This window comes from Mugil cephalus, chromosome 16 (genome assembly GCF_022458985.1).
Source record: "Mugil cephalus isolate CIBA_MC_2020 chromosome 16, CIBA_Mcephalus_1.1, whole genome shotgun sequence".
In the NCBI taxonomy this organism is placed as follows: domain Eukaryota; kingdom Metazoa; phylum Chordata; class Actinopteri; order Mugiliformes; family Mugilidae; genus Mugil; species Mugil cephalus.
In genome coordinates this window covers 23,599,855-23,626,701 of record NC_061785.1, presented here as the reverse complement: position 1 = coordinate 23,626,701, position 26,847 = coordinate 23,599,855, and the positions used below count along the sequence as shown (strand labels likewise).

The 26,847-nt window shown below is 38.6% G+C and overlaps 1 protein-coding gene across 1 annotated transcript; it reads right to left on the bottom strand.

The window, feature by feature from the left end:
* Positions 1-324: 324 nt before the first annotated feature.
* On the bottom strand, positions 325-25,305 carry reep3b (receptor accessory protein 3b). The gene is made up of 8 exons (XM_047609118.1): positions 24,969-25,305; positions 14,236-14,308; positions 12,990-13,066; positions 10,301-10,421; positions 10,058-10,171; positions 6,851-7,013; positions 2,695-2,828; positions 325-2,515 (listed from the first exon to the last, which is right to left on the bottom strand). The coding sequence occupies exons 1-8, from the start codon at positions 24,998-25,000 to the stop codon at positions 2,444-2,446; spliced, it is 786 nt and encodes a 261-aa protein (XP_047465074.1). The 5' UTR covers positions 25,001-25,305; the 3' UTR covers positions 325-2,443.
* Positions 25,306-26,847: the final 1,542 nt, after the last annotated feature.

The following is a 26,847-nucleotide window of genomic DNA, read 5'->3' as shown; positions in this document are numbered from 1 at the left end:
ATTGATATAAGAGTAGTAGACTACAAAGAAGATGGGAGGGCCTTAATAAATCTCCAAGGGGAAAAAACGTGTTTATTTAAGATCAGGTCAGGACTCAGATCAGGGTTAGGGTTAGGGGCTTATTATCCAAGTAACAGGAGCAAACGTCACAGTGAGCCTTTGGTGTGGCAGTTAAGCTACTTTTAAGTGGGTTGGGTGGGTACCGAACATGTAATTAAAATAACACTACCCACTTAAGTATTGATAAAGGAGTGTTATTGTACTCCTGCAAGTGCAAACTTGTATGAGAATGTCTTGAGGACACACAGAATAACCATTCAACAGTTCACTTTAGCTGTTGCCCGTCCTGTAACAGGCAGCCTTTATTTTATTGCATTTAAAATTCAGCATTCCACAGAATTTACATTTTCCCCACACAATTCAAACAACCCCAGCCGCGTGTGTACATTAAACTTTGGTATTTTAAGTCAGTTATGAGCATTTAGTAGAAACCATGATACGAGTCAGTTTGGCTTTACTGTTGCACCAAAGCAAAGGAAATGATCAGATTAAAGTTCTTTTGCTATGGTAAAGACACACTGCTGAATCACACGCATACGAGCAAGGACAGCGCTTCTGCTGGAGAAGCAATAAAATGATTACATCTCTCCACAACAGAGCAACTGTAGAACAAACTCTGTGCAGTTTGCGAAAAATGAAAGGCTGTGGCACAAGAGGCTGTTGATATTAGCATCCATAATATAAGCTCTTCTTGTGTGCTGCTTCCTCCCACAGCTAAGTACATAAAATCAGATGACAAGCAACAACGTTTTCATAAAGGTTCTGTAGGAGGTACCTGTATATGTGCAAAACAAGTGGTTACAATACAAACGATTCTTTGATCACAGACAAAACAGATTTCAAAACACTACTCCTCAGACAGTACGTTTCCATGCACACCAATAGTCCCTCTTTTTCAGAATATGCCAATCTGTCACGCAAACCACATTTTCTGTATGATAATTCCAAATGATGCCTTCTTACAAATGTAACACTTTCCAATTAAGAGATATATGATAACATAGTGACATTAGTCTGGTATTAGGAACATTCTTAGGAAATATGTACAGCAAATTTGGAATATGCGGCTCACTTGAGTGTTTTTTTCATCTCAACATTTATTGTGTGAGCTAAGTTTTAAACATTAGGAAAGGATATGTACAAATATTACAACAATCAAACAAGTTTGTCATTGTTGGAAACTGATGCAAGTGGAGAACGGTGGTAAGCCATTCAAACACCTTCATAAGAAAATAGTTTGGAATGTGGGTGAATAAAATAAAAGCGTGTGCATGTAAACGTAGTGAATGACACTTCAAAAATAAAAACACAGCAAGAAATTAACAGCCTGGAGTGGGACTGGGACACAAAGTCATATTAAAATACATGTGTAAAAGGCAGGAAAATAATAATAAAAAAAATCCTCATAAATCAGGAGGATCTCTGATGCCTTCACAAAGGCTTTAACTGAAAAGAAAGAATTACCGTTTCTATCGTCGTGTTGTTTTTTTTCTTCCCTTTGTCACTCTCCGTCTGTGTTCTCTAACTTTCTTACATGAATAAGGGATAGTGTTCATCTAATCAATTTATGTATCAAACATTCTGTGACAAGTACTGTTGCAAGCGACTCTGCTGGTCACATAGAAGTTAAAAACAGTCTCCATTAGTATATTGTGGAATACATAACCAGCACTAATCCAGCACTAGTGTCAGAGGTTCAACTACTGATAAAAGGCAGCAAAAGCAAAACTGGAGTCACACAGATATCTCTATAAACAAGTACTGAGTTGTATTATGCAGCTCTGAGTGTTAAAGCTAAACTTAAAGTGTACAGCCAGATTTCACTGAACACTACAGCTCATTGTTCTACTGTGACCAAGTGGACAAAATGTGTGACTGTAGCTATGATTAGTTGTTTTTACAATAATCCATTAAAATGTGTTACTGGACGTGTTACACTGTTGTTAACAAAATTCAACATATTTTGGTCTTGTCCAAGAAATAAATGCTGTTGCCCTGTCGATAATAATAAGACAATAACTTGAACCACATGGATTTTTCATAGTACGGCAAACCAAAGGGGTTTTAGCAATTATTAAATCATTTCAAACCTCAGTTAAGCCATTGGTTGGGTTATGTAGGTAAAGACCGGAAATCTGGACCTAAAATCTCAAAGACTAGACATACTGTACATGCCTACAATTTTGATAATAACACATAAAGGACAAAACGTAGACCAACAACCCAAACAAAAAAAATTCAAGTTCTTTGACAGCCACTAGTTTTGGTTGAGATAGGTAATAAATATGAGAATGTTCAACAGAGTGGAAATGTTGGAAATCAAACAGATAATACCATTCACCAGTCAGCAGGATGCTCTGAGTGAGTGCCAGCAATAGTCTCTTCAGATCCCGTAGTTAACAGAGCCCAGTGCTGGTCTCTTCTTGGCTTTAATCTTCAGTGATCCATAACGTGCCTGGTAATAAAATCAACCAAACAACACATTTTATAGGTTGACACAGCCCAAACTCATCATCACATCCTGATCCTAATAATTCAGTCCTTTTTAATTTGAATTTAAATGTCTGTTTCCCTTATATAGACATAACTGCAGGTGGTTTTTTTACTGTCTCCAGTATGGAACATAAAACTTACATCTTTGCGGATTTTGGATCGAGTGATCTTGACACTCTGTGATCGCCTCAGTCCTCTTTGACTTACGGCCTCATCTTCAGAGAAGGTTGGCTCACCCTCTTCATCCGTCCTCTCCTCTTGGTCATAATAGTACTCTGAAAAGCAGAAATGACTACGTAATGACAGTATCTGGCAAACATGGTTATACCTACACTGATTTGTTGATCACTTTGTCAGAAATCTCAAGTTACATAATATTAAGAAACTGCAAAAATGCAAAATGACGGCAACTTGACAAAAGGGACAAAATTATCACACAGACGAACGAAACAACTGCACAGGGGCTCAAAACAACCACAAAGAGAGAGCGTGCATCATCCTTTAAAATTGGGTTGCCATGGCTGTGTGCACAACTAAATTGTTATCAATCTCATACAGCAGAGTTCAGATGAGGGCTACAAAAACATAAGAAGATATCCCATAGAACACAGTAAAAACAGCCATCATTAAGTAGGGAAAATATGGCCCAACTGTGACATCAACAACAAAACATCCCTACAAAACTGAAACCCTACAACATCTAAAGAGGTGCAGCTCTATAGACTGGTTGTGCCGTGCATATGGCAGCTATCTCTCAAGTCTTTATCAGTATGAAATGTGGCACAGGATGCCAAGATTAAAACTTTTCCTGATTGAAAAAAAAAAAAAAAAACATCAAGCCTAGCTAAACTTTGCAAAGAAAAACCCAAACAACAACAATTTACGAAAGAGCCAATCATCATAGCATGTGTCATGTGTTAAATGTGAAAGTTACAAACATTTTAAGGACAAAAGTCAATTTTACAGAGTCCTCTATTTCTCTCTCTATTTCGCTCTACTTTCTAATGGCCTTCGTAGTGAAGTCAGCTACACACGGGCATAATTTCCATGTGTCTCGCTGTGTTGGCAAACTGGAGTTTGTGCAGCTGGCACAAGCACTAAAAGCCATCTTAACAAAAAACCGTAAGGTGCCAGGCAAACCAGCTAGCTAAATTGGCTCAGACTCACTAACATCCACCCCCCCACAGTAAAGTACAGCAGAGACTTTGTATGACACAAGTCTTTTTACATGGTGCAAGACCCGTGCACAAAATTCCTACATACTCTATAATGTTTGTGTTTTTTGACAGCATATACAATTGTGCATTACCTCCAAGAAAATTATGTTCAATGTAGATTTAGTATAAATTTTGTGGAAAATCCAACCTGCAAATGGTTCTTGTATTCAGATTGCGAGTGTAAGGGACAGCTAGCCCAGCAGAGGTCAGCAGACATAAAACAACTATCACTGCTGCCTCCATGCCAGGTTCCTTTCTCAGAGACAAATACAATCAGACTGGTAAACACAGTCTGTTCAGGAAAATCAACACGATGAGTCTCAGTGTGAAGAAAACCTCAAGAAAACAGGATTCCACAATGAACAGAAACTCATCTCCCATAACTTTTTCTCAGTTAACTTCCTACAACGGTGACATGACAGCACCTTGTCTGACCCAGAGTCAGCAAGAAAAATCACAGTTCCTCAACATGCCAGTAATTTTTCTGTTTTTCTCCTCTTCTCTCCAACCACTCCTCATCACTCCACTCTCCATTCTCCATTCTCTGACCTTCAGAGAATAGTTACTCATTCTATTTTATTCCACATATTAATCAAACAAGAGCTCCTCGCTTTTCTGGTCAATCATGAGAATGAAGATGGGGTGTGTCCATTCTCATGGGGTGTGGCATGGTATTCATTTCAATTTTTAATTTACAGTTAACTCCTGACGTACACGTAGAGCATTTCACATGTTCATGTATAGTTGCCCTCTTCATATAAAACCCCATCTGTTGACCAACAGGCTTAGATTTTTAGAAAATTACAAAAAATGATATTGATATTCTGGAGGACAGGATAGTACTTGACATGTGCACACACTCCAAAATTGTAATGGATAATGCGGAATCATTATGGACCATACGACTTACAAGGAACTAGCCATTAAGTTAACCAAAACAGTTTGTGCGACCCAGACTGTGACACTATCCTGTGTTTAGGCTCATGCACACCGTCTACTCGGATGTCTTCTATATGTTCTGCTCTGCCTGTGATTTTAATGAAACTAACTGTTATAATTTGTTCATTTCAACACCAACATGAGCAGCTCAGTTCCACTCGTCCATGTGTGAAGTACAGAGTGAACCTGAACAGACCTGGCCAATTGCCCCCTAGTGTTTCAGTAATTACGTAACAATATGGACACACCAGTGCACAGGTATAAATGCTTTCAAGAGTGTAACTCCCACACCGTAGCTGTCAATGTGCCACGGTATCATAAATTACGCTCAATGCACTTAGTATATGAGTAGCAGTGTGGTATGGTTCTATTTCTTCTGGTTCAAAAATCTGCTGTTGCTAATGTTGTCACATCTGGAGTCTATAAAATGTCCCTTCCCCCCTCTTGAATTCGGTAGCCACTATCCACCTTTCCCCTAGTAGAGAAAAGAGCATGAATGAGACAGAGGCCAACTTCACATGACATTTAAATTTACCACACAAGACAAAAAATACCAGCTAAATAACATATGTACTGTACAGAAACCTATATTCAGCACAAAAGGCAAAACCAACCCAGAACTATAGTTCTGTGGGCAGTAAAACCATTGTTCCTCACATCCTACAAAAAGCATAATCAATCTACAATTCTTCCAATTAATTTATCTATTATTTTTGAAGTAATCAATTAACTACTGAGATTACCTGCCACTGAATATTAACTAAAATCTGTACCAATAGTCTTTATTTTTGTTTGTTTTGCATAATAAGCTGAACCCAAACAAGCATTTTCATTCAGGCTAGTGTAGGAATTTACAGAAGAGCCAAGCAATATCTACACCTCCTACGACTTTAATTAACTGGTATTTTATGTTCATAATAATTATAAAAAGAATATTTCAAAGTGTATGGACATTGGGGAGCTTTATGCAATCAGGAATAAAATATATCTACACACACAATAATGTTAAGCATTGGTTTATTAATGGTTTGCCTCTGCAAATCAGATTTAGCGACAGTAAGTTAACTGTCCAATAATTCCAGGCACCAATTCTCTAAACAGACACAAGTTTGTTTAGAGCAAACAGTCTCTGGTGTGGATACTGGAGGATGTGTAACATCCTAATCTCCTGAGAAGTTCCAACCATATGGAGAGCAGTAGGAGTGAAACACCTCTCTTCGTTTGCCTCCTCCTTCCTTCATCTTCCATGTGTCTCTGCTAGCAGGCTGAGTTGAATACATAATACTCTTTCATCTGTCAGTATGCCAATACTGTCTTCTACTCTTCCTTCACTCCATTCATCCCCCTCTTCACCTCTTCCTCCAATTCATTCTTCCACCACCGATCCCTTACACTCCATTCTCCTCTGATATATTTATCTTTGTCCTCTCCTCCATTCCCACCCCCAGTTCTCTCTCACTCTCTGTGGCTCACTGCCTGGCAGTGTGTGTGTGTATGTGTGTGTGTGTGTGTGTGTGTGTGTGTGTGTGTGTGTGTGTGTGTGTTTGACATTCCACTGGCGTCCCACCCAACCTCATCACATCCCCTTCTCTGTCTGCTGGGAAGTCATCTTACACACATGCTCACACACAGCTGGAGAGTGCTTTCAATGAAATGCTATTCTCATCAGTCAAAAAAGGGATAGACAAAGGAAAAAAATCGGAGCTAAGCGTATGTTACTGTTTGACAACCTGACAGTCCAAAATAACATCTGTGTGGAATTTGGAGCAGAGGAAAAACTTAAAAACAAGGTTTGGTCATAGTAATATGATATCTACAGCCTTCATTCACTGGCAAAGACTGAAATGTGGCCAAAGGCTCCAGATAAAGTCACTGAATTAACCTAGAGTTTCTTTGTTTGATGGGATGCAGTGTCTGTATTAATATGCATTTGAAAAATGTTTAGGTCTTAACCATGTTGTAACAATGTAACAGCAGAAAGAATTATCCACTGTGGTGACTTCCTGTGGTTGATGTGAGTTTAATATTTGAAATAAATATATGTACAAAAACAAACTTGCTTTAATGAAAACAGAAGTCCCATTTTAGCCACACATGATGCATGTTAACATATGTATGTGTATCGGTGTGTGTGTGCATACCAGCTCCATCTGCAGTGTCGCTGCTCTGAGATCTCCTGACAGACGGGTTGGATGAGCGGGAGCTGTACTGGTACAGCGGGTTTCCTGCTTCGTCTTGCTGGTTTATCTGTGTGAGGTCATGCATACTCAGGCTACGCAGCTTCTCTGTGATGGCCCCTTGACCCTGTGGAACACACAACAGTAAAATAAACCCTCACCATCTACAGACATTTTCCACTGAAAACCTGGATTTTGTGTTACTACTTGTACCAAATACAAGCAGGAATAAGAAACTGAGAGTGTCTCGAAAAGAGTGTTTGCTCAACAGAGGACCCTGTTCCACATAATATATGCTGTATTGACTGAATGCAGAATTAAAAAGAATTAGAAGCAAATGCAAGCATTGATGTCCGTCTATTTACAATACAAATTATTTTAACACTGGTCATGAAATTGGCATATATTGGCACAGATTTCACAAAGACCTACAGCATCAGGCTTAAATAGAACTAAGGATTTTTCTTTCAAACTTTTGATCCACTGCTTCTTACCACAGCTTTTATCTGTCTTAACAACTGCAAAAATCACCGACTATAGTGCGGCACAAAATGCAAATGTGATTCTGTCTCTTGGCTGACTGTTTATCAGATGCGATACAACAAAAGGTAAATGGAATCAGGGTAGTGACACCAATATGCATGACTTACACTCACAACTAGGACACAATAATTCAATTGGAGTGAACAATGGAGACATTTCACCAAATGAGTAACAGTAAATGGTGGAAAGTAAGGCCATGTCCACATGGAAACGGTGCATGCGCAACTTAAGGAGGAGGCGCGATACATGAGAGATCTGTATAGACTGTACACACGATGATGCCAAGGTGGCATTTAGGGATTTATCCAAACAACAATATGACAAAAAACTTAACGTTTACATCTAAGCCTGTCTCCGTGTGGACAGGGTCTACAGCAATGCTTGAGGAAATCTAAATAAAGTTAAATTAAAAAACAAGGAGACGTGTTTTAAAATAAATTAACCTTTAAACACAGGTTAAAAAAAGACAATCGTCCTAACACAAAGGAATATCAATGAAAATGAAGGTCGTAATGTTAAATGTATTTTCCAAGAGTTGAATATATTGCTACACAAAAAAAGGTTGAAATCAACACATATTTTCACCTAGCAGGACTAATAAAAAATCAAATAATATCTGAAAACCAAAGGACGAGGATCATGGTGACATGGGACAACAATGCTTTATGAAATGAAGAGGGAATATCTGCCCATGCTGCATACACTGAATGGTTTTTACCTCCCATGGTAGCTTGCTGAAGCAAAGAAACCCTGAGGGAAGAAGGATGTCAGTACAGACAAAGAAAGAGAAACAAAAGTCACAGAGAATTAGCTAGTACTCAAGTAATCAAGTAATGAAGTTGGGGCAGATGCACACATCATCATCTTGACAAAATATAAATATGATATAAAAAACAGAACCATGTGGCTTTTAGTATTTCTGAAACCAGTGTGCATGCTGGGGCGAAAGAAGTCCAGCAGAGGGGTTGCAGTTTTCCAGTACTTTCCATTACTTTCTATATTTATTAAGCATCTTTCTATGTAGCAGGACATGTGAACATGGCTGCAGGAATATGACACACAGACCCAAACTACAATGTTTTGAAGACCTGGCAGGTATGAAACCTAAAAGGCAGCAGCAGAATATTTTAATGATCTTATGGACTGGTGTTTTAAAATACTTTCCAATATGACTATTTCCAAAGGGCATATAGTGCCAAGTATTGATCAGTTAACCCAGTCAATGCGTAACGTCACAGCAGGTTACTGCAAGAACCTGCATACTAGGCCTTCAGAGAATAGCTACTCATTCTATTTTATTACACATAACAATCAAACAAGAGCTCCTTGTTTTTCTGGTCAATCATGAGAACGAAGACAGGGTGTGTACATTCTCATTGGGTGTGGCATGGTATTCATTTCAATACATGTTTAATTTACAATTAACTCCTGACGTACATGTAGAGCATTTCACATGTTCATGTATAGTTGCCCTCTTCATGTAAAACCCCATCTGTTGACCAACAGGCTTAGATTTGTCATATACTAACTATATTTATTGTCTGGAGGACATAATAATACTTGGCATGTGTGTAACGGATCATACAACTTGTCAGGAACTGACCCTAAGCTTTACAGTTAATATATGAGTGGCACTGTGGTGTGGTTCTACACTGTGTCAAAATACTTTACACAAAAGTCAAGCATTCGAATGCCATCCCCTCAAAAAAAGAAAAAGAAAATACGAATGAGAAAAGTTGTGAACCAAAACTTAAATATTAACTATCAAAAATCCTTGGAGACAAAACAACACCAAGACAAATATATACAACGATTATATGAGGCATGTTACATGTGAACTGGGGGACTGAAAGTGTCACCTTGAGCCAATTATTTTTGCTGCAAATGCAAGAGTGGTCATTCTTTAGTTGATAAAATGACAATAAGACCCAATTCTGATTAAAAAAAGTATTCTACCAACACATGTCAGATAACCAGTTCCAGTCCATCACATGTTTTAAGAATGGGTACCATAAATTCTGAAAAGCATTTGTAGATCAAACAGCAGCTCCCGTCTCCACTGAAATCTCTCTGAGCTATCTGCTTGAGGTTTTATGCACAATACTGATAGTTTTGCTAAGAAAAATTGGTCAATTTTCTACAAAAAAACAGACAAACTTTTAAATAGTACTTGGACCTAGGAAGAGGAAAGAAAAAAATAGACAAATAGAGGCCTAATGATATGATGTGTAGGTCCAGGACACCCTAACATACCCCTGGCCTATTAGGGCATGAACTTCACTGGACTCCACTGGACACTGAAAGTGTGCTTTTGCAAATTACTTCTGTATATCACTTGCAGCAAATATGGTTAATGGATTTTGGTCCAATAGTTGGTATACAGCTATTGTGATTGAAGCTACTGCTGAATGTACACTACAGCATAAAACAGGTTAAAGGCAGTGTTGCAAAGGAAGCTAATTCTTTCATAGACACAAACATAGTAGTTGGGTAAAAACAAAAAGGCTACCTCGATGAAAATAGAATAAAAACTGCCCAAATCCCATGCCCTTACACATTAATGATAATGACACAATAAATGAAAAACTTTTTAAAGACTGTCAAGTAATGTTGCAAAGAGACACTTGCCTTGACAGCTGCAGTGACAGCGGCGGTGGCTGCGATGCTGAGTCCCTGCTTGCCAAAGTTCACCATGGTCTCATAGCTTCTCTCTTTGGCTTGCACAATATACTCATCTATTTCCTAGATGGAGGCAATAAATAACACTTTTCAAGTAGACAGTTTAATCAAGTAAAAGCAGTGTGACAAACCGCTGTCAAATTCTCAGGTTAAAGGAATCAGAGTCAGACATGAATGGATGGATGATCTTACCCTCTCTCTGGATGACAGCAGAGGGTGCAGACACTTCCTGTAAATGAGACTTGCTCCTCTAGTGTAGGGGGACAGCAGCCAGATCACAAAAGCTATCTTCAGCTCATAGTAGAGTGGAAACCTGGACATAAAAAACACAGAAGGAGCATCTCAACATTTATCCAATCTGAGACTGGCTTTCCTAAAGACATATAGAGCCATATCACAGCAATCTTTCATGTAATGTCATCAACTTCATCTTGTACTTGTGTCATGATTAGAAACTACATGTATGCATTACTCAAATGTATCTATGACAGATATAGGTTTATCTTGTTTTTCCTGCTAATACAGAGGGCTGGCTCTGTGGTAGGGAGAGAACTAGAGTCCCTGAAATGGGTGGAGAAGGCACAGACCTTAAACAAACTCCAGTTCATCATGCTGCTCCACTGACAGGTAGAGGAGTGCGCTTGCCCCTCAGGCCATACGACTACAATGCCTTTGTGTGAGGACACAACTAAACTGTGGTAGCTTTGCTTCTACTGTATGGTTTTTATTCAATTCAGTTTTATTTATATAGCGCCAATAACAATACAAATCGTCTCAAGACGCTTCACAAAAACCAGCCTGCAACCTCCAGAGCAGGGCTGGGCAATTAATTTCTACAGGGGGCCGCATGAAAAATCTGAACTGTGATGGAGGGCCAAACCAAACGATAACTTGAACGTTATTCTGCTCAATATTAATTTTCTCCCATTGTAAAAAGCAGAAAATTATATATGTTGATAAGCTGCTACTGGTAATCAGAAACATAAGAATATTCTGTAAATAGAGTTTTGGTGTAGGTTGAAGAGGAAAATGAAACACAATCAATCTGTAGTTTTGGATATAACGCATTGGGATGTTGGAAACTTTGTCCTCTTTGGAAAACTTCGGTGGATCATATAGCTACATGAATTATTTTCTGTATCTCAATAAATCTCAATAAATTTTTAACCCTTTAAGACCTGAATGTCCGTCTGCCCACAAAGAGAAGCTTGCTGTATTTGAATTACCGTAATCCCCGATGGATAATATTCAAGTTGCGCTTTCTAGAAAAAACGCTGCCATTATAGTAATGATGACGCACCGCTGCTGTCGGCTGCAGGTTGGAGAGCAACGATCCCGGAGCCCCAGTAAGAGAGACTTGTTTGGAGGAATTTGTTGGTAAAAACAAAGTTAGTTATGCTCTTGAGATTTCACGAAGGTCTTTCAGGCAAAAGCACAACTAACCAGTGTTCACTCACATTGAATACTGTCAATAGCGCAAACCACTGTGACTTACGGTAATTCAAAATCGGCCACTTTGACGGATGCCAGGCTTTTGAGGGTTAATAGATGGCAAGAAGAACTGTTTCAATCTTACTTTTTTTGTTGTTGACGAAGTAACAGTGCCATGACGTAAATAACACACCATGGCTCAAAATAAAAGCAACACTGTCGTATTGCATGCACAGTTCAACTGTGCTCATGACTGACGTACCGCGGGCCGGACGGGAATGCCCAAAGGGCCGTATGCGGCCCGCGGGCCGTAAAATGCCCAGGTCTGCTCCAGAGCAAGCCTGAGGGCGACAGTGGCAAGGAAAAACTCCCTTTAACAGGAAGAAACCTTGAGCAGAACCCAGCTCATATGGAGGGACCCATCTGCCGAAGGCCAGCCGGGTAGAAACAGAGGCGCACAGCATTTTACACAGCATTATATATTTAATACCTTGTATAAACATGTCTCACTATATCTACAAATCTACTGATTTTGACACATATCTATATATCCATATTTATTGAATTTAGACATACTGTATATTTTAGTATATTGTATTATAATATATGTATATTTTATATATAGCATATATAGTATTTTGTTTATATAGACTTCTGTATATGTCTCTATGTAATAATTCTAGTGAAATCTGTATTTTCCATGGGGTAAATAAAGTGTGTGTGTGTCCCTCTGTCTACCTGCCCTCTTCTCCTACACTCCTTTCTCTTTTTGTGGTTTTCCTCAGTTGACTTCTAGCAGATGGGTCCCTCCATATGAGCGAGGTTCTGCTCAACGTTTCTTCCTGTCACTTATGTGCTTGCTCTGGGGGTTTCAGGCTGGCTTTCATAAAGTGTTTTGAAACAATATGTATTGTTTTTGACACTATATAAATAAAATTTGATGGAATTAGATTGAATCGAACATATCGTATCTTTTTCTTTAACGTAAATGCCAATCGCATGGCACCAACTCCGAGCATTTAGGTGTGCAGACATCATCAAGACATACTGTTTAAGTTTAAAGTGAGTAATGGGAAAGAAAGGGAATTTAAGTGACTCTGAACATGGCATGGCAGTTGGTTCCAGACTGTCTGATCTGAGCATTTTAGAAACTGCTCATCTACTGCGATTTTCATGCACTTCCAGCTCAAGGGTTTATGGAGATCAGCATCAAGCAAATGGGCCCCTATACATCAGTTGGGTTCTTCTCAATGTTTGTACCTGTCACCCTAGCTCTGGGCTCTTGTGTTAATGATCAAACATAAACAAAAGTGAACTGAATTTAGTATGCTTTCAGTTGTGCGACATACTCGTAGTCTTGCTTTGAAAGACAGTCAACAGTCAACATGTACATGTACATGCCAACACCAACAACAGTAGGACGGAATATGTGCATTCTTGTACAACTCACCATGCCAGTGTTAGGTCAGTGATTGTCTCCACGACAGTGTACAGGGCAAATACAATCCAGTACATCATCCATCGCACCTACAGGCACACATACAGAACACTCAAAAACTTTAGTTATTACTCAAAATACCCACATCCCTCAGTTTCTTTACAGCGCTGTAATATTTATCAGTAAGACAATTAGTTGAATTTCAGGTTCACATAACATGACACGTTTTCATTAAACTGAACCCACAATATTGTAAATGGTGCTGATTTGTCTTAACACTTTGTGTTAAGCGTGAAAATATAATCTAATAAAATACGTCTAAAGGTGAAAAAAGTACAGAAAAAAATAAAAAGTCTAGCTGCTTTAAGTACAGCAAATGTATATAATGTATTTTATTCAAATAAACCTACGCTGAACAATCATACATACTTAGTAAGTGCTTATTAGTTTTTTTATAATTATATCATTTTCCTCTATTTTCTTTCTCTTATTGTAAAATATACCTCCTTCCCTCTCAAGAACTTGCAAGAACAAAGGAATAAGAAGGTGGTAGCAATTGGACAATTGAGAGTTAAGACTTGGTTTTAGGGTAAAGGTTACAATTAGGTTCTGGTTAGGGTCAGGCACTTAGTCAGTGGATAGCTTTACAAAGATAGCTATTCAAACTTCATCATATATCTGAGCAAGCACAGTGTGTTGCTGTGCACTTTTGCTGTTAAAAGAATTCTCGCACTTGAAACAAATTGGACTTAGCCTTTTTGTAATTTATTTTATCAAGTAACTTATTACAAAAGTAATGATTTGATATTTAAAGCTAATTTCAACCAACCCAGAGCACTGAGAATGTATAAATCATGGAGTCTACCTGTCATTAGAATAAATAGAAAACAATGATCAAAAAAAGTGTACATATATTTATATTTTTCCTTTTGGTACAACAGTTTTATTTCAAGACATGAAATGCATGCAATGCAGGGAAAACATGTCAAGTAATACTTGACATGTACAAGTAATAACTTCAAATTTTATATGTTCCATTAAAGACATTGCAGAATATTATGTAGTACTATGTGTTGTGTTGTTGTTCAAAATAAACATTATTATTAATAAAGATACTGAATACAACTAATAATCTGATTTTATTAAAACATTTAAATACATTTTTCATACTTAAGTTCAATTACAGGTCCTTTGTGTTTGCATGGTCAGTACATACAACAATTAGGCTAACATGTTGTTAGTAATGATTGTAACTTACATATTCCTTGACATTTTTGGTCTTGACAGCTTTATAAGAGTAGTATGCAGGATACAGGGTCCCAAACATCAGGCTGCAGGAGAGAGACAACACACAACGTGAGCGTTAAAATTTCAATAACTGATGGATGTTAAATTGACACAAATATCAATTTTCTTTAACACAAACCAGGAAATACAAAAGGCAGCGTTTAAGTTTTCTTCACTGCATTAATGATCGTGTTAATCATTGTGATTAGAATTCAAACTGCTCAACTTAACTGTATTACGAAGAGAATTTGAATCATATACTTAGGAGAGGTATTAACCTGAATAACTGCTCTTAAAAACTGAACCTCATCATCTACTACCACTTATCCTCACTAGAGTGGTGGGTGTTGCTGGAGCCTATCCCAGCAGTCATTGGGCAAGAGGCGGGATACACCCTAAGGTCAAGTTAGATTCGCCAAACGCTATCCAGAAAAGCCTGAGCTGGACTTGAACCTGGACCTTCTTGATGGTAGGCATCAGTGCTAACCACCTAGCCACTGTGCAACTTGGAAAACCAGCAATATTGCAATATATATATTTGCATGTACTGTATTTGCATGCAGTCTCTGCATCCATCCATCTGTATACAAAGTTACAAGTGTGATTTTACAAATTAAAGTAAAAACAAATCTAGGGCTGCTGATATGTCTTGTTATTCTATATGAAAGTACAATGTCATCAATCCCAAAATTTACCCTCATAGAATTACTACTAAGCAAGCAAAATAGTATTTTGTTTTACTTTCTTTCCTTACAGGTGGGGCTGAAGGACTACTTCCTATTGTAGAATCAATTCAACTGAATTTTATTTATATAGCCTAAATAACAAAACAAATTGTCTCAAGATGCGTTACAGAACCCAGTCTGAGAACCTCCAGAACAAACACTACGGCAAAGCTGGCAAAGAAAAACTCCTGGAGCAGAGCCCAGCTCATATGGAGGGACTCATCTACCTAAGGTTGGCCAGGTAGAGAGCGAAAAACTGAAAGGAGAGAGGAAAAGAAGAGAGCAGGAGGAGGAGCAAGACAAACTTTGTTATACATACATTTGACTTAATCAAATGTAGAACTTAATTGTGATACAAAGAGTACAAGTTATAGCATAAAGGCATAACACTGGTAGTGTCAATAGTAGTTCTATCACAGTTGAGTTGGCTGCTATATGTCTGAATATAATTAGAATCAATTTGGGAGGTTGGAGAATCAGGCATTCATCTAATAGCATGCTATACAGTAGTAGCACACAGTAGTAGAAAAAGAGAGAGGAGTGTTTTCCTCTCTTGCGCAGCAGTACAGAGGGCAGGCAGCAAAGGCAAAAACTAAGAACTCTAACACACTGTATATTTTACACACTGAGACCGTTAGTGGTTTACGTTCATAGATTTTCATACTGTTGATTAAATAACTTTGATTAGACATTTTCATTGCAGAAGTTTGCATGTATGCCGCTTGTTATTACGATCCTGTTTGAATTGACTGTAAGGGACAGAACAAGCTAACGTTTGGTTGCTGGCTGGTGTCAGGCCATCCGTCTAGTTTTTTGGTATGTCCCACACTCCTGCCAGTAGTTGGAACTCTGTCAGCACCTTTTTAACGGATTCAGCATGTTGGACCATGTGGCAGAGCATATCAGTGAAAGAGATGACTCTGATTGGCTGCTCAGCTTGGCAAACCAGTTCACAATAATAATAATAATTTATTAACAATTATTCAGAAGAGAAATAGAAGTGATGAGAGTAAGTAAAACACAAAATTAAGGGGAAACACGGACACAAGCTCTTCTTGATTTTTACCGTCATTTCATCAGACGATTCCACAAATATGTGATCATTCCAAATAAATATACTGTGGCTGATCAGCATGATTCTGGAGAGGCCAGAATCTTAGGCTTTTAAGAGCCATGACAAGAACTTGATATTCATTTCAATTTTGTCAATAACAATACCAGTTGTCTCAATCAGTCTGTAAACCCGGCCTGCATACACTAAGAATCTTTTGGTTTTGGGGTGCGTGTCGTTCCCCCCGTTCTACATCCCCCTTTCTACACTGTTACTTTCACAGGAAAAATTAATGAAAGCAAAGAAAAAATAAAATTGCTCTAACAGTTGTTTTAACCATTAACAGTTGACGAACACAGGAAATTGCCAAATATTCAGACTCAGAAGCTGATAAAAAAAATAACTATAAATATGACGAAGATTAAATACTTAAATCAAATTAGGAAAAGGTTCTCATAATCACACTACAAGGGATAAATCTCCAGCAAAAAAACAACAATGCCAGTTACCTACCCAACTCAGCTTCATTATAACAGTTCTGTTTACATAACTAACCTTAGCGCTAGTTGTGGAAATGATAATTCTGCAGGTGATGGAGCCTCAAATTTTTTGGTAGTCTGATTACAGGGTAATGTTACAGTTTTACTTCTGTAACTATGGATACCATAGAATCACCTGGTAATGTGATTTCCAAAACATCACTGTCATTTTATATTATTTTTCCATACAATTCTAATTGACAAAGGTAAATGAAAAGTTTTACAAGTGGAATGGAGGTGCTCCGTTTATATAGGGAGAGGAATAAACAAAACCAGCAATGTCTGAAGTAGGAGGCTTTCATAACACAACAACCTACAAAGACACGCATGTGCACAGTGTATGTAGTATGCAGACACACTCCCTCTGACCAGAGTCCCCTCTCAGCTGGCAAACCGCCAATATCCACAGCTGTTTATTTTCCTACAGTTGCTATAGAAACAGCACGGCTGACAATGCTCCAACACTTTCTTTTCATGTCTACACTATGTGAAATGCAGAAATTTTAATGTATCGACATTCCTAGCAAAATGGAAAAATAATACCAAACTATTAGCCCAAAAATGCAATTTTGCAAATCAATCCTCATGTCTTCTGCAGATATGTGGGTTTGGTTGTGTGCATGTTTGTGCCAGATAAGCTGTCTACACAGTCATCCAGACCGAAAGACACTGGGACAGTAACCTGGAGAAAAGCTGAGGCACTGCTGTAGAAAATATTATAATCACAATATATATATCTGTTCAACGAGCAGAAAAACTCAGTAAGTTGAAGGCCTGGCCATAGTAATCAAAGACAATTACTGATGCTGTGTTAATAGAAAACAGGGTAATCATACTGTAAGTGCTACAGTTAACATTAATTACAGCATTGTTCCATTTAATTGGTTAGGTCTGTGGTATTGTACCTGCAGACTCACTGGACTGGTTGTGGATGCTTTTCAATTAACAATGAGAGAAACACTCAACTGGATAGTTCTGTAACCAATCACAGTCACTATGTTTTAAGAAGACTAACTTTTTTTTTTTTTTTTTTAGTAGAATTCCAACTAAAATTTGTAGGAACACCAGGAGAAAATGTAGGGGTATTGCTTAAACAGATAAGCAAAACTATTTTTCCCCCATTATTGAAGTGAATAAAAAAAATAGGCTTAACTTAACAAAATGCTTATGTGTTTCCGCATTCTAAAACAGGGATACTTTTAGCAGCATTACTATCCTTCCAGCATGATATCCACAGCTTAACAAACTCAAGGAAGAAAAAATACAAAATAATTCTTCAAGCTGCTGTTTTGCTGAACTAGTGTGTGACGCACTATATATGCTGTATATAAACTGTCCTTATCATGAGTTACATCAGTGCCTACTAACATGCGTATAAGAATAAATGCCTTCACCAGTGAAGGCCCGTACGTCAAAGGCTCTGTGCAGACCCACTGAGGAAGAATAAACCAAGCTTCATTCTGTGTCCCTCTCTCCAACTCCCCATCCCTCACCTTTATTTGAGATTTTCCAGTCTGGTGCTGCATGTTTCTAATCTGAAGAGCTACATGCTTCTCACTTGTGGTCTTGGTCTCACAATCTTCCCAGTGTTCATTGGCAATAATCAGACCCTGATCCGTGGCGTCAATGTGAGAGACGATTCTGCTTAGAATTTTCCTTAAAAAACATTTTATACAACACAAACATTACTGTCCACATACCTGCTTCAACGGTTTGAATTATAATCACATAATTATTGTAGTGTGTTATTGTATTACTTATTTTCAAATGGTTGCTTACAGCAACAAAGAACATAATGTTACTGTAAAACAGGTTGATTTTAATAGGTCTCTGTTTAAAGAACCCCACGCCTTTGAAAGCACAGTTCAAGCACACGCATCTCAACAGTTGTGCGTGCTTTATAGCTCTGTCATGTTCGCCATGGTGACTCAGAGTGCAAAAGCTGTGATTGATCCACTTGGTAGTAGCGTTCTCAATCTCCACAATTTTCAAATTGATTGTTTTGAATCTATGAAGACGAACAGAGGAGGCTCAGAGACACAAAGGTTGCAAAGATTTCAGTTGCCGCTGCTGAAAGTAAAGCAGGAAGTAGAAACAAAAATTAACCCGACGGGCTTTGACTCACTGCCAGCTAGTGTTTGGGTGGTGTTATTATAGAGTGAGCCAGACTGACGAGTGCACAAGTATAACTGATTCACACCGGTGTAGGCCATGTCTGTAGGTTAAGCCGTCTTTGTCCCGCAGTACTTTAAATGAACCTTTACGGATGAATGCAAACACCGTGACACACTGACATACTATACACAAAATGTATTTGCATAATCAATTATTCCACTGACACATTTTGCAGCCCTATACCACTAGACTAGATCTCACATTTCAAAAAGACATCGATATACCTCCACTGCTGGCTTAAATGTGTGAAAACAACGCAACTCCACTCCACACCTTCAGCAAAGAATGGCCAGGTGGATTAAAGACACAACAGTCCATACCATCCTTGAACGGTGACTTTCTTTCACTGATGAGTCAGAACTATCACCACAAACAATATCTTTAGCCCAACATCAATGTTAATATTAATATAATTAACAGTTTGTGGCAACAGCAACAACTTTCAGTACCCTAAATTACTCTTCCTATGATGTCTTTATATTTTTTTGTGGTTTAAAAAGCACAATACCTTCCTTCAGACTCAGTAAGCAGAGACATTCTATCCACAAACTAGGCTCACAAAAAAAAAAAAAAAAAAAAACAGTTGGCTGTGCACCGAATGTTCTTGAAACAATTTAGTGAAAAGCTGGGCCCCTTCTTCATACCAGCACAACCTCCGCAACACCACCCCATTCCCAACTGCATGCAGCTGAGAAAATAGCTCTGGTGCTTTTAGACGGGCCTTGAATCTGGGCTCCAGGTCAATTTCCCTGGTTTCCTGACATCATAAAGCACCAACAACCAGATAGATGGGGTGGGGGGCAGAGCAGAAAGAAAAAGAGAACAAGAGCAATAAAAACACAGTGCACGGACCAGAGAAAGGGGGAATCCAGAGATCTCCAAGATTTAAGCTCAGGCCATCTGGTTTGAACTTCGGGAATAAGAATTTGATTACACAAATTTTCCCCTAAAAACACAGAAAGGGGGACTGTTGAGAACTGCTGCTACAGCAAATGGAACTGGTTACAGGGTAGTTCTGTAGTTTCTCAGACCTGCGGCATTTGCAATTGGAAACAGTTGCTGTGAAGTCAAAACATGCAGTCAAAGGAGCTGCCAGTGAAACAGGTCATCATTAGGTCCCCCAAAACAAAACAAAGGTAGCAAAGAGACAGCAGAAACAAATGAATGACACAGTGTGTCAGTGTGGCCAGTACTCATTAGGGCCCTTTTCAGACCATGCATTAACACACAACCTGGGCAATCTACAATGCAAATAAAAGGTATTCACCACCCCTTGGATGTTTTGCCCATTTGTTGCTTATACATGAAATCATGACCTATATAATTTGGCTTTTTTGAGGAAAATTTGCAATAAAATCTTTTCTCGTGTCAAAGTGAAACTGATTTTTACAAATTGCATTAAAGTAAATGACTTAAAAATATATAGTGTAAAATAAGTGTTTACATAAATATTCACTTCTTTTGAAGTGACTGACCTTATTTAACAGAGGTCAACTAGTGGATGCCAGTGGTGTCACAAACAGTGAAATGGAGATTACCCAAGTGCAGCTGATGTGTGTCAAGTGATTGTAATATAAAAAACACTCATATCTCATATCACTCCAATGAACTCAAAGAAAAAAATCACTGATTCGGGGGAGGGCTACAAAAAGATTTCCAACTCACTGGACATTCCACTGAATTCAGTTAAATCCATCATTAAGAAATGGAAGGAGTAGGACACTTGTTTAAATCTGCCTAGAGCTGTCAGTTAAAAACTTCCTTGGTTCAGATGGGAGAGACTGTACATGGTTCAAAGACGTATAAGGATTTTAAAAGTGAAAAAAAAAAAAAAAATCAGCTGCTATTAATAATAATAAAAGAACAACAGTACAACATCAAATCAATGTCTAAAAACCTACAGCTACTGAATTGATTAACATGTCCAGTCTCTCTAACAGAGGACATGTCCTGGGTAACAGAATACCTTTGTTATCCAGGAAGGACATATCGTTACCCAGGAAGGACAAAACAACTGTTTTTCCTTTATAATCAGGCACTAACTGGGTCTACTGTGTAAAACATTAGTTTAATCTTCAACACATCAATGTCATATTTCACATTAAATAGGTCATTTCAAAATGTACAAAAATTATAAATGTGTTATTAGCGTTATCCAGAAAGACATATCATAGTGGTACATCACGTACCACTGAGCGAAAAGGTCAAAATATCAACATTTTAAGAGAGATTTACTGACATTGTTATCTCTTTTGGGGGTCCTTCAGAATCTGTTGGCTGATACAACACCCTGCAACATGGCTGTCCAAATCCAATTATGGTCATATAGCCACTTTATGTGTGATACACAGGAAGGACATTTGAGAATCCAAAAATGGGGACAAAAGTATTTCTTGAATAAAAATGCAAATGAGCTTAGTGTTGTTACTATGTTTGTAGGTGTCATGACAAAGACCAATACAATTATGACCCAGTGTATCATTAATGCCTTTATTGAGATTTTTGACATTTTTAGCATAATTTTGTACTTAGATCTTTAGCCCGGACGTTATCCAGGAAGGACACTTGTGTACTTTTGAGCTAAATAGGTCCTTAAATTTTCATTTCTTATAGTAAATACTCATATGAGCAAGTAAAGTGGGGACAATTGAGTAACAAATTGTACTTTTTAAAATTTTTTCTTTATTTTTACTATTTTAAATATGCCTCGGACACCAGAATTGACATGTCTCGTCTTTGACCCACATACAACAACAACAACTATTGCCCAGGTTCTTAACCAGTTGAAGATGTATGGGAGAGTGGCAAAGAGAAAGACACTGTTGAATTTGCTCAAAGGCATGTGGGAAACCGAACGGTCAATTGGAAGTTGGTTCTTTGGTCTGTTGAGACAAAAACGCAGCAGACTAGAGGTTATGTTTGTCAAATACCAAACACTACCGAGCACAACACTACAAACACACCATGATGCTTCACGGTACAAACACAGCGAAGCATGGTGATGGCAGCATCATTCTCTGGAAGCTTGTAAAGATAGCGGGGAGCATAAATGCAGAAAAACAGTGCCAAACTGTGGAGGATACTCTGATTCAATCTGCAAGAGAACTAAGACTTGAGAGAAGATTTATTTTTGAGCAAGACAACGACCCCAAGCCTACAGCAAAAGCTGCACAGAAATGGTTCAGAGACAACAAGGTATTCTGGAACAGCCAAGTCAAAGCCCAGATCGGAATTTGTGGTTGGACTTGAAAAGAGCTGTTCTCACCTGATCCCCAAGCAACCCGACAGTATTTGAACTGTTTTGCAAGGCAGAATGGAGAAAAATTAAGATGTGCCAGTTTACTTTTACAGTTACTTTTACATTTAGTTAGGTACTTTTAATTGACATTTTTTATTTTGTTGTTCAACTTTTTGTCAAAAGAGTCAAATTATATTGACCATGATTTCGTGTATAAAAGGAACAAAAAGGTAAAAGGCATTTTATAGGAATGCAAGTAACCAGCTTTAGCTATGAGTGTTAACACCTAGTATTATCATGGTTAGTTAATAGCAACAAAAGTATTTCAGAAGGCTCATTAATAGCGCACACATCATCTACGGGAGTTTTTCCCTTTACCAGTTATCATTTGTTTCTTTTTCCTAAATGAATGAGGCATAAACAGCATAAAGATGGGACAGTGAAAATGCTCCTCAAAAGTGAAGCTAAAGCAAATAGAGCTTCCCTTGGTGACTGGCTGCAGTATAGGTCACAAGTTCCACCTCCTCAATGTTAGCGAATGTGTTTATTTCAGGGATGGTTTAAGTGGTTAATATTATGTTGATGGATGTTAAGTATAATTTTTTTGGATAAGTTTAGTTTAGAAAACAGGATATGACATAATGGCAAGTACCAGTGCCATGCCAACTGCTCTGTAAAGTAGAACAGAAATGCGAATGAGTCTAGAGCAACTGTGGTCGGGTCAACGATAATGCAGTAAGCCGTGGACCATGGGCTTCAAAGAAGATAGCGTTGCCCGTATTCCCTGGAAAATAGCGTCAGTTTGGCAAATGCAAAGAAGTGGCGACACATTGTCCATATTTATACAGTTTAAGGTTCAAACTACCAAAGGAATAGTCCAATACATCCCAGACCACCACTAAATGTGGTCTGAAATTGGCTCTCTCAAATGCATCCTCATGAGATCCTGGTTGTATTTGTATGTTCATCCAACTAAAAGGGGCCAAGGCTATCTCCAAATGTGTCACAAGTGGTAGGATCTCAGTGGTACCACCCACTGATACTCAAAGCACTTTATAGTCACACAAGCGCACATATTTACACATCCTGAAGTGATACCAAAGAACAATTTGGCATGTGGTCTGTGTACCAGGGACTGCACCACTAACCTTCTGGGACAGCTTTGGCTCACTCTGTAGAGCAGGTTGCCCACAAACCAATGTGTTGGATGTACGCAAGAGGCCCAGTTGTGTCCGGATCACAGGTCACCACTAGGTCTGAATAGAGACTACAGCCCTATTTGCACAGGACTCATTTTACCAGGGGACGTCTGAGGGCATGTGTCCTCTTAATTGTCCATATCTGTAATTTGTAAAGTAATATAAGTAAAGTAAATTATTACACCACAAATTACCTACTATAATAACACTGATGATACCAATCTGGTGTGAAACAAAATGTGATTTAGGGGTCAGTTTTTACTTTTTCAAGATTTTTGTTTGATTTGTGGCTTTTTTCTGCCTCTTGTCATTTGAGAATTATGAAGGATGTGCTATAATTCAAAGTTTGGACAGACGTTAGGCTGCAAAGTCGATGTTGCTGACCCACACATGCATTTAGACTTATGAAATCATTAAATCAACCATTAATGTGTTCACGGCAAATGTGGGGCTGACTAAAATACTGACAGGTCATTTGTAATATTTTTCCTGAGATAAATAGTCCCAAAAATATATTTTTTGTTATCAATATAATTTGCAAAGTAATTAAAGCTGTCTCTGACACCCAGAGTAAGGCAGAAAGTAGCACAGGGTAACTACAGATTGAGTAAAACACCATTTTTATTCCATGCGAATGTGCCACTTGAAACAAAGATGTAGGGAGGGAATTTCTGAATCACGGGACGTCCCAGGTAAAACTAATCCCATGCAAATAGGGCGTATGATCCGAGGTGGCCACTTTAAATGCATCTGAAGGTAGATTTTAAAACGAGGAAAGATCACTCGTACTCAGAGCTTACTAGTGCTGGTCAGACAACAGAGGCCACATTCCAGTAACAAGTATGAACAAGCAATGATTCCACTTCAACCCATGTCTCAAACAACCCTGCATCAATATGTGATAACAAATGTATTAAAAGTAGTCGCTCATAATGACAAGTATTCCCTCCACCATTCCTTGTGGTACTTCCACCACATTCTTGTGCTCAATCACCCAAAGTTATGTAACCACTGTTCCTGACTGCATGTAGACACAAGGAGAAAACAGGTAGGAGCAGGAGAGAGGATGAAAATATAATGTCAGGGGCAAAATTGGCATTTTACCCCAAAACAAAAATATATTTATCATTTCTCGAACATTTTATACAAAATTATCTTTGGATTTTAGTGAAAAGATGAAACAACCACTAAGAATCCAATAACCAAACACAATGTAAAGTTACTCAAATTTCTACTAAGACACTTACCGTCTTGTCTAGCATTGCTATGACAGCCATGCTACATAGGCATGGCTGGCAAACAATAAGTGTCAGCTAGTGCATACCCGACACTCCCTCACAGGTATTCATGTTAATATTCGACCACATACATACAACAGGAAAAAAAAGTTATATTAACTATAAATGATTAACAGGCAGTCATAAAGAGGGCATAAGAAGGTCGTTGGCGTTAGATTTAAACTCACTTGGAACTTGTCCGGCCGCAGTGTTAACTTGGAGGCCTACAACTGTTTATATTACTAAAGAGACAATACCGTACTTGGTACTTATTTGCTACACCGTCCGACGTAGTTTGCTGTTGACAATGATTTCACAGTCATGTAAAAAAGTGAACAAATAACTTCATACTTAAACTTGAGCACAAAAAAAAACAAAGTAGCGTAACAAGTCAGCCAAACAAGCTAAGAAACATCAACGCTGGCAGTTGAAGCCATTTCCTCCTCACGATGACAAGAAAACACATACATTTCAATGCTCTCAATTGCCTTGGCACTTACACGACGCTTCTCGAAATCATCCAGGACACCATGTCTTCTGTCTTTGTTGAGGGAGGCTCTATCAGAGAAGACCGCCGCGGTGATAATGTTAACTTCTTCAGCCGAAAAAAACTCGATGAGAGAACCCAGGGGCAGCTAGCTTTCTCGTTCTATTAGCCAGTCAACATGTCTGATGTCTGTTCTCACTGCCCTGAGTTTGTAACCATAGCTAAATTATTAAATGTTTATCCTGGAGATAACCTATTGTTTCGTTGTAGCCTGTTACTCCCTATACGGTTGCTCCTTGCCTCGCTACTTTGCTGCCTAGTTCCTTCCTGACACCAAAACGGGGCTGAGAGACACTGACGTCAGCAAGGAAAGAAAACGCATCCGCACCTACCATTGGCTACTTCCGTATTTTCCAACGAACACAAGCGACCATTGGATGGCCACCATTGTCACGTGTTACCAGCCTTCGACAGAAGCAGTGCAATTTAAAATTCAGACATTTGTGCTCCTATTGGCCTGTCTTCGATTCGTGGCAGGATATAGCCATGCCGGTTCGCCTAGTATTCGCAGTCCACACATCGAGGCTTATGGAGCTTACGGAGATTTACATGATGTCGGCTCGTATGACTTATGCCGTGCTCAATTCAGGTCGCCCGGCCATCTCGAGGGTATTTAAAAGTGCTTCTGGAAAGCCTGGATTCTCATATTAGACTCAAGCCGTTTCGTGCGAGCCTCTCAGGTGGTTTACAAGCATTGGGTCACGTGACTTTCTGACAACTATAACACCCATAGATGGCCACGCATGGAATTCTATAGGTTCTCAACTTTTATCTAGATGACCCTAACCTGTCGTTGCTGGGAAATAAATGGCTCCTTCTGAATGTGGATAAGACCAAGGAGATGGTGGTGGATTTCCACAGGCACAAACACCACACACACTTGTGATCATCCAGGGGATGGACTTAGACTTAGTGGACTGGACTGGACTTGATTGACCACACTAGAGCACTTTATAATAAAGACCAGGTAATCTTAAGGGGTAACTGTGCCTAAGTAGCTGTAAAATATTATGGGATTTAAGGGGAATTGAAGTTGAGAAATAATCATTCTTTTTTAAATTGGCACATTAATATTGGTACCTGATATACAGATTTATAGATTACTTTTGTCTCACTGTTTACATGAACCACACTAGTCTTTAGGTTGTCATCATCGTCATTACCATTTTAAACAAAGCAGTGGGCAGATACAAACCCCATCTGTTAGCTTCTGCATGACTGTTTTTTTTTTTTTTGCATGTGCTCGTCAGGCATCTATATGTGTAGATAATGATATCTGAGCATGGGTGAAGCGGTAATACGTAAAGGTGTGAGCTACGAGCTCATGCATTTATATATTTGGGAATGTGCATGTTTGTGCCCAAGCAGATATGTGTGTGTTTTGTGTACATAAGCAGAGGCATGTTTGTATGGGATAAGCCTGGATGGGGGTAGCGGTGGATTGATTGCTACTTGTGATTCATGAAGACAGCTGCTGCAGTGTGCAGCCATGCGAGGGAGATTCCCAGTGGAGTCTCCCTGGCCACACAGCCTTTCTGGGACAGTATCTGAGGATTACAGCTGAGCAGAAAACACCTCCACAACCAACATTCAGATGTTCACTGCTAACCTTATATCACACAGTCACAAAATCCTACCAGAAAGAAAAAGATTAACATATACTGTAAATCAATCTGAACAAAGATACGTATATTGAAAATCAGCCACTATGGAAAAAGATATTTTCACTGATATTCATTTTCATATACCACTACAATAAATACAATAGTAATAGTAATCTATTAACATTCCTTTCCTTTGTTATTTCTACTATTTAAGCGGTTACTTTATAA

Bases quoted from the DNA above. Each gene is read 5' to 3' on its own strand.
- reep3b (XM_047609118.1), bottom strand. From the start codon at position 25,000: ATGGTGTCCTGGATGATTTCGAGAAGCGTCGT. The intron at 14,309-24,968 runs GTAAGTGCCAAG...TCTCTCCTGCAG, and splicing joins ATGATTTCGAGAAGCGTCGT to CCTGATGTTTGGGACCCTGT. The intron at 7,014-10,057 runs GCAAGTGTCTCT...TGTGTTCCACAG, and splicing joins CTGTCACTGCAGCTGTCAAG to GGTCAAGGGGCCATCACAGA.